Here is a 9,177-nt window from a genome sequence, read left to right as displayed (position 1 = left end):
TAGTTTGTCCAATTACTTTTGAGCCCCTAAAATTGGGGGACCACATATATAAATGGGTGTAATTCCTACACCGTTCACCCAATTTGGGTGTAACTACCCTCAAATTAAAGATGAAAGTCTACACTTAAAGCACATCTTGATTGTTTCCTTGCAAATCCGCTGTGGTGGCATACAGAGCCAAAATGATGACAATTGTGTCACTGTCCCAATATCTATGGACCTAACTGTAAGTATTCCTATTCCTGACATCATGTTTAACGTGATAAATACATTGATTGATTATATTGCAGTTTTACAGTCTATCCCCTTTTATTCATTATGTGATTTACCAATTACATTTTTCCTCCTGTATTTAGAGACCCATTTGAAAGTAATTTTGAGTGAGTGCATGATTAAATCCACTTCTCACACTGCTGACATGGCCTGTCATGTAAAATTCTGAATGATTTTCAGTTTTGTCATTTTCTTCTTGACATCACAGCACTCCCTTTACTGACACCCTGGAAATAAACTGCAGTATGAACCAGATGCCCTTTCTCTCTCCCCAAGACGAGTGTGGACAGGATAAAAACCATAACCTAGCAATCATCAGTCACCCAGCAAAATGAGGGGCGTGTCACCTGTAACCAGTGAATCAAAAGCTGTTTTTTGTAATTTCTACATTCCTTCTGTTTACTGGAATTCAAAGAGGAAATAATACAGATGAGGGATCTCAAACTCACTTCCTGCAACAATCCAGCTGGCTTTATAGTTGTACTCCTTGGTTTCATACTCTACACTTTACCATGTTGGTCTCTCTCCCTATATCCCCTGGACACTGTAATATGTAGATACATGTTTATTGTGATGTAGTTACCCTTTTTAATATTGTGCAAAATATCGTATGACTGTGATTGTTCAACTGATGTTAGCTGCCTTGCATATAGGCGTCTGCTAAATAGGTTAATATCATAATTTCGCTTTCAATCATCGCCTCCACCAGACTTAAGATAGAGGTTAAATAACTTTAGTTAAGGGCTCAGATGCAATGAAAACTAGAAGTGCTCTTGTCGGTAGAGCATTGTATTTGAAGATCATTGACGTATATATTATTTTAATTCAATACCAGAATCAAGCCATACAGTTATGTGGGTTGAAAAAGCAGTCATTATTACAGTGTGTAACAAGGCAAGACAGGACATGGTTTCTTTACTCGTTATTTTGCTTTTTATTTCATTTCACTTTCAAAAGAAGCTGTGTTGGTCTCCAGCAATACAAAATAATACTGCAGTGGGCAGTCGCAGTTCAATGCGTGTCATTGGCAGTGCAAACATTGGATTACAATTACAGAAGTGGCTTGCATTGACTATTCAAAAAAAAAAAAAATCGAACCTGTGATCTTAACCCCTAAATATTTTTTTTTGTATCCAGATCTCAATCCCACAATTTCACACTACTTAGCATTTGCTTTACTAGTATTATCACATCAGTAACAAACCGAAACTTCTCTCTACGGTATATACTTGCATAAACAGCCATCATGCCCATGTGTCCCCCCATCACCCCTCCGTGTCCAATCAACAGTGTGTAACATCAAAATTCATGTGCGTCATCAGCTGAACTGTGAACAACTATCCTCATATTATAAGTACTAGTCCTGAGACTGGAGAGATTAATCCTAAACCATGGAAACTGGGGTTATTTTAACCATGCCATGTTTTACAGTGCTATATTGGTCCCTGGATTGAATGTAAGCTACTGTTACCTTAGGATTTACCTTATCAACAAAGACCCAACTCAATCCAGAGGGATTCTCTTGACCTCTTATATGGAAATCCAAATGTATTAGGGGTGGATTGCCTAGTTAAATAAACCCCACTTTCTTTGTAATGAAGACTGTCATAATATACCTATACAGAGCCCTGCCATAATAAAATGAACAGATGTAGTGATATTGTCCAGTTTTCCCACCACACTACCATGCCCATGTCATAAGGATCAGCTTTCTGCATCAGCATATTTTTTGTTACCATCTTAGCTACTGCTGTGTTTGAGACTGCTCTGTTTACTGCCTGGTGTTGTGCTGTACACATAGCACCTTTATTGGAAGGCCATTTATAGCTGTTATTCAATATGGCAGGGCATTTACATTTATTTTATTTGTATTTTATTATTATAGGGTTTTAAAGCTTGGTACAGTAGTGCTGGGTGATTATATTATAAGCTTTGTGAAATGATCACCTGAGCACATTTGCTTTACTATACCATACTGTAAGACCCCACGTCACTATCGCAGGCACAATTTCAAGATATCTGGTGAAAACAACAGTAACCACTATACATGTTACATTAAATCCAAAAAGAAACAGAAAAAAAATCAAGTAAAACCAGTTGTAGCTTACATTAGTGTTCACCATTGCGCATCTCCATAGTGCTGTACGTGCAACATTCATAAACTATGATCAAGTATTATAGTAACGTGTCTATATGCTTCCCTATCCATGCTTACAGAGTCTCTGTAAAACATGGTTGGGTTTAATTTGACAAAGCATGCCCATTAAAAAGCTCAGATTGCTGCTAAAATGCTACAAATATATGCTGCTTTGAACTAGTCAAGAAAAATACTGAATAAAAAGACTCTATAACAACACTGAAGTTGTTTTGATCATAACTTTGTTTCCACGAAATTGGTGAATCAAATGAGTCTCCTTAAATTTTTTAACTGAAATGTACCAGCTGTTGTGTACTGTTAAATAACATTAGTGAGCAGTGCATTTCCAACTTGCCTGCTGTCGCTCGTATCGGTGTATCACTGATGCATGAAAACAACTACACAATAAAAAAAAACTAAGACTAATTTAAACCAACCAATGACTACAGTAGGTTCAAGAGATTGGGGAGGTTTATCTGTATAATGTTCATCAACTCTTCTTTGTTAATTTATGTTAATCGGATACCACTCCCATTGCTTTATTTTATCAAATCGAGACAGAGAGACATCTGTGGAGGTTAGGCTTGACCCTTACATTGTCAGAAAATGTAATCTGCAAGAGGTTCAACCCTTCAAAAGTTCAGCAGGTGCAGATCAAACAATGCATTGATCCATGCCTTGGATAACCATAAGATTTTAAATGAACGGCGGAAGAGAAGAAAATGGAGCCAGCAGGGTAATTTCATAACAATATAATGGCAAAATAATTTGATTCGCCCAGTTCCAGGAATACACTGTGGCCAAGAATAGGATAGTCTTAATACTTAATACGCCTCCCAGCTGTAGTGAAAACTTTCATTAGTGGCAGTGGGATACACAAAGCAGTTCACGCACTGGTCTTTTTCCCCAGAAGAGTTTGACTCTTGGAAGTGGTAATGCATTGTTTCCCACGGCTGTATTCAGGCTCGGTCAAAAATCGCCAAACTAATGAGTGACTGCCGAAAACAAAGTTAAAAAAATAAATAACAAATGTGAAACACAAGTGCTCCTGCTCTCGCTCCACCTCCTGCTCTCCTTCCCTACGGCTGAAAGTTTTCAAAGGTGAAAGTACACTTAAGAGAATGTTGCATAAGGTAACACATATACAGTACCTGACTTTTACAGTATAAATTCTGCATGTAAACTTATCTATTCGGACATCATTGAAAATAGTCACCTAACCCCTATCATTCAAATCTCAGTGCACAAAAAAAACTAAAAAAAGACTTTGCAGTTAGAAAAGATTTCATATACATGTGAATCAGAAGCTACAGGTTACTGAGTCATGTGTGCTGAATGATTTTCAGAAGGTTCTTCTGCTTGCTCCTCTCAATTCCCACTTGGAACAATCATTAATAGAAAGGCTAAAATTGGTATTATACATTAAAAATAAAAACAGTGCACCTCCATGACTGTACAGCTCCACAGAGCTACTTTTAAAGGGATCTTCCCTGCATTATTTTTATTATGGCCTAGGATAAGTGTATAGAGATGAATAAGGGTTACATGTTACATTTTAAATGGAGTAAAAAGAGAGTTTTAGGAGATTGCATTGTAATTGGTATTTCATGGGGGAAATTAAAATCAATATCAGTATCATCATATTTCTGTAATAATACCATAATTGGAGATTCATTCATCTTGGTATAAAAGACCAGTTAAGCTATGCATTATATTTGGGATTTAAGGAGAATATAAAAAATATAAAATGCTGTAGATCAAAGTTAAACGTTTAACTGTAAGTGTAACAGACAGGGGACAGTTTGAAGTGTATTAATCCTGTAATGATCATACAGGAGCATTCATCTATCCTGTAACACAAAACTGCATAAAAAAAGGTTTACTACAGTGGCCTCCAACCCTAGTCCTGGAGAACTTCTATCCATCAAATTGAATAGGCACCTTCAATCGAAGATCTTGTCCCGTTAAACAAATAACTGGTTCAATAAGAGAGTGCTAGAAGGAATGCACGCTGTTTTCCAAGACCAGGGATGGGGAGTCCTGGGTAATTATTAAACTGCCATGCTAGGAGTCTTATTTTCTACTCTTTAAATGTTATCAGGTAGGCTCTACCTTAAGAGATGGCATTAACAGATTTAAACAATAAGGGGAAGGGGATTGATCAATTGTATTAACATTAAAGCACATAATGTCACACTGATGCCATTGTGGAACTAAGACACCAAAACTGCAGGGCGGGGCAGGATTTTGGTATCAATGCAAGGTTATCAAAGTGTATCTCCCGGGATATGTAAGAGATGCTCTGTGTACTCAAACGATAAGTCCTTATTCAATTCCAAAGCACATACAGTGATAATAGTGACTAAGTTACATAAGTAAAAAGAGAACATACTGAATTTTAATGAGGTTAAAACCCTGACAAAGCAGGCATGGTTGTTTTATTGTTTGTCTTTTTGATTGATTGGTTTTGTTTGTTTATATTTAGCTTATTTCACTTAGGTTTAATACTGAAGGACTGGTAACAGATTGGCGTTCACTGGGGTCCCACAATGTTGCCAAGGGGGTTGTGAGGTAGAACGCACCTCGGGGACACATAGTGAGAGGGTGCAGGAAAGTGAGAGAGCGTGCGGGACTCACACCTCCCCGAAGTTGGTGTGTCCCGTCTCCTTGGCATGCTCCCGAGCCTCCGCCTGTCCCACCAGGCCTGTCTGACACACCATGCAGCGCAGGGAGAAGCGGTTGACGTCAGTGAATTGCCGCTTTCTCCTGGCCTCGTCCGCCAGCTCCAGCGCCTGGGCCAGGATAACATCGTCCGTGGTGGAGAAGATGGTCTGGGGCGGGGCTTCCAAGCCGGCAGTCTCCTTTTGGAGGGGGTCGTAGTGGATGCCGTCATAGATGAGTAGGACCCTCTTGTGGTAGCCGGCGTCCTCCCCGAAGCGGTCCACCCGCACCGTCTGGGTGTCCACCACGCAGATCTCGCACTGGTAGAACTTGGAGAGGATGGACACCTCGATGGCGCCGCCCCAGGTGTCGTCCCTCCGTATCCAGCTGCAGTACTCCTCGTTGGACTTCCCCAGCACCGCCTCGGAGTACGAGGTCGAGTCGCTGGCCACGATCTGGGCAATGAGGCCCCGCATCTCTGGGGCGCACGCCGGGTCATAGACGCCGCCCTCCACCACGTAGAACACGCTGGTGAACAGACAGGAGTTGTCTGCTGGGACCACGCGCCTCGCCAGCACTGGGCTGCCCTCCTTGAGTGGCCCGTCCGATGCTTTGGCCTTTGACACTGGGGCCGGTGCCGGAGCCTGGGGCTTGGGCTTATTCTTCTCCTCTTCCACTATCAGGGTGTCTCCTGCAAACAAGTAGAAGCTGGTAAGGAAGCCATTGTTGATTTTGTAAGTTCTCTGTTCCTGACAGTAAAATTCAGCAAAGCTACACTGCTGCACAATGAGCTCTGACCAGAATCTCCCTTCATTTTTTTAATTCAATTAAACGTCCATGATATTATCAACCTTTGAAGGGGACTGTCCTGAAGAGGTTGAGAAGATCATGGACCAGTGACTCTGACTGAGATGACAGATTGGATCTGTGGTCGTTAAATTGGTCCAATTAATTAAAACTCAGGCCTGTACCCACACCTGCAAATCACTTCTGGCCGTATCAGTATTATTTATAAGTAGTAGAAAGTGGCCTCCGGCAATAAATTAAACCAAGATTGGGGTACAAGTCTGTAATTTGCGATTTATTGGTAGGTTTCTATTTGGTGTTGGTCTTAGTTGAACTAGGGGGTTCTTATAGGCGTTTTGCATCCCTGTAAAAAATGTATCTCATCCAAAATGATAATTTAGGGCCAACAATCCCATAAGCCGGCTTCGTTAGTTACAGCATACCATACACAAAACCCAATAGCAGACAGAGAATTCATTTTTATTGATTGCTTCTTGGATTGTTTGGGATGATGTATATTATCAAGGTATCACACCCCAAAACTCAGATGAGGCAAAGTCAACATTCCTCCCTCAAGACCCAGACAAAGACAAAGCAGAACAAGAACTACAACAAATAACCTTCCCCTGGGTACCTGATTTGATGGGGTAGTCTTGGAGATGGGCGTCTCCATTGCTGAGGTCCAGGCTGGAGGGGGGGTATCCCACCATGATCTTCTGCACGTCGCAGGGGATGCCCGTCAGCTCTGCCACCTTGCCCTTCAGCTCATGAACACAGGATAGGTGGGTCAGGCCCTGCATCAGGTGAGTCCCATTCTTTGCCTTGCAACGCAAACGCAACATCCTCAGCACACTGGCTTCTGCAAAGGTGTAAAAGGGGGGAATACTGATTTTGTTACTTTTATATTATCACATGCTTTTAAGGTGAAGAATTTCTGATAAAATCTCCCTGGTGCGTTTATTAAGCTGCACACTTCAACTGAGATCAAGTGCACTCTTTCAGCCTGTGTGGGTAATTTACAACAATATCGTTTTGTTTAACCCAGGGGGGAATGTGATCAAATTCTTCAGGACCACTCCACATCATTGAAAATCCAGCTGCATTCATCAAATACAATACAAGTTAAAATTCCAATACAGTCACTGTAAAGGATTGCATTTAATAACAATATTTGAGACACTTGAGATCCTACATGTCTTACAGCAGAACATCATGAAAGGTTTACTGACATACAGCCTTCAATCATTATACAAAATAAATGGGGGGGCTGCACTAGGAAGAGCTACCCAGATACCAAAGAGATGACTAACAATGAGTAAACAGGCACTGAAAATGCTGATGACAAGTGAAACAGCACGGCAGACAGAGCCACTAACAATAGAGTCTTGATCTTTTTGGTCACACTGCAAAATGGCAGTGTCCTTTCTAACCAACAAGAATGGTAAGGGTAAGTTATGGTTAAATACTACTACCAACTAATAATAGATAATAGAATAGTTGATATACTTTCACCATAGAGCTCTTTTTTATATATGTTTGTGATGACTGACTTAACATAGAATGCATAATATGAGCATTTATTTTCATTATCATAATTGTGATATATGTTTCAAACATAATCGTCATTAGTCAAACCTTTCCACCCTACCGCGCATGCAAAATCTACACATAGCCTATAGAAAAAATAATTCTGATGGACATTATTCTTTTAAATGATCTAAATATATGTATTACAGCAATGAATGAGATATGCATATATGTAGGCTGCAGCACTACTGAGACACGCATATCGAATAGACCTTTTGAATCAGCCATAAACTCTACTTGTGAAAAATTATTTTGCACGGAGAATATATAAACCAAGCAAACACTGGGCTGTGAATAGTGCCTGCCCAGTTCAGAGAAAAGAAAACTACACTTTCTGATCATTGCATTGTGTGTAGCTTTTAGGAAGCCGCTTTGTTTTTGCTGTGATAAAAAAAGCAGCAGCCAATCATACAGTACGGACGTCAAACATAAACGCAAAGTACACAACAGTTTCACTCAAAACACAGGAACCCATCCAAAAAACAGATGCATTAGGAAATATTGTCTGTCTTCTGGCTTTCCCTCTAATTCAACTCGATTCTGATTGTGTTTTAGTTTAAATTTACCTGCACTCTCGCCGATCCGGCTCTCTCTCTTTGAGACAATAAATATTTCACACACGCACGACATGTGCTGATCGTCACATGCTCGACGTATGACGTGTACACAGACTTGCCCATTGGCTGTAAATAGGTCGCGTTCGGGTAGCACGGATTTCCGCAGAGTTGCGTGGATCTGCGCGGCTCCTCCAATGGGATCGTGGAATTGTGCAGATCTGCGCAGAACTGCAGACATTTGCGCTACAAGAACGCGACCATAATCAATAGATTGCTGCAAGCTATTCTTGTGTTTTCACTTTAGTTTTCGATAAGTATATTTAATATGTGTTCTTCATTTCCAGCGCAATTTCAAGACCCAAACCATAAACTCTAAACAAACCCTGCCATCTGTTTTTTTGTAACACACGCTGAATTGGTTTCAACAACACTGCTGTAGTATACACTGCAAAATCCGTCCAGTTGCTCTTTTTGTCAAAATGTTCCTTTCTCTGTTTTGATTTTAATAATAATAATAATAATAATAATAATAATAATAATAATAGCCCAATACTTGTATATTTTATTTATAATATGGAAGCAATACTTTGCACATCCACACGGATCCGCAAGACACCCCCGCAACAAGTGACGTCGGACTGGAACTACAAGTTTAGATCCCGCGTCACTAGTGACGTCGGCGAGGTAAGTGCCTGAACTTCTCCAGTCTTGCTTCAGGAAGATGACACTTCCTACTAGAAAAGGTAAGGTAGTATTGCTTATTTCACATTTAAAAGCAAGAAAAAGAAGCACAGCACGGTTTCCAATTGTGTCCATCTGCTGGAGAAAGCGTCCGCACCCATGGAGGGGGAGAGAAAGGCGTTTTTAACTGTCTTTGCATGTAAATTGCAGCCTAAATACAACTGTCGGTGTCCAGACTAGCCTGAAAACCCGCGCTACCGACCAGACTGAGCTACTAAGATTGAAAGAAAATAACAACATAAAACTATGTAACTCACCCTGCCAGACTGAAAGTGCCTATCATAATGAGCTCTGCTTTAAATCAATTGTACTCTTCAAAACAAATAGCGCATCCTATCATCTGAGTCAATAGCAGATTGGTCACTGTGGAATAATCACATTATCTTCATTATATTATTATCATTATATTATCTTCTTCACTGTACATATGATATA

General features: G+C 40.3%; 2 protein-coding genes across 3 annotated transcripts in view; one reads left to right on the top strand and one right to left on the bottom strand.

The window, feature by feature from the left end:
* Positions 1–1,183: 1,183 nt before the first annotated feature.
* yod1 (YOD1 deubiquitinase) lies at positions 1,184–8,081 on the bottom strand. 2 transcript variants are annotated; one of them, XM_066703662.1, is made up of 3 exons: positions 8,011–8,081; positions 6,492–6,716; positions 1,184–5,762 (listed from the first exon to the last, which is right to left on the bottom strand). In XM_066703662.1, exons 1-3 carry the CDS (start codon positions 8,072–8,074, stop codon positions 5,044–5,046), a joined length of 1,008 nt encoding a protein of 335 aa, XP_066559759.1. In that variant the 5' UTR covers positions 8,075–8,081; the 3' UTR covers positions 1,184–5,043. The 2 variants fall into 2 exon arrangements, with proteins under 2 accessions (XP_066559759.1, XP_066559760.1); XM_066703663.1 differs by having other exon boundaries at positions 6,492–6,742; positions 8,011–8,076.
* A 597-nt stretch (positions 8,082–8,678) lies between these two features.
* The window catches only part of pfkfb2b (6-phosphofructo-2-kinase/fructose-2,6-biphosphatase 2b), a 33,686-nt gene continuing 33,187 nt past the window's right edge, over positions 8,679–9,177 (top strand). The window contains exon 1 of the mRNA XM_066703658.1: positions 8,679–8,744. Coding sequence (XP_066559755.1) covers positions 8,723–8,744 — 22 coding nt within the window. The 5' untranslated portion in view covers positions 8,679–8,722. The remainder of the gene's footprint in view (positions 8,745–9,177) is intronic.

Source organism: Amia ocellicauda, chromosome 5, assembly GCF_036373705.1.
Source record: "Amia ocellicauda isolate fAmiCal2 chromosome 5, fAmiCal2.hap1, whole genome shotgun sequence".
NCBI lineage: Eukaryota > Metazoa > Chordata > Actinopteri > Amiiformes > Amiidae > Amia > Amia ocellicauda.
This window is presented reverse-complemented; position numbering and strand designations above follow the sequence as displayed.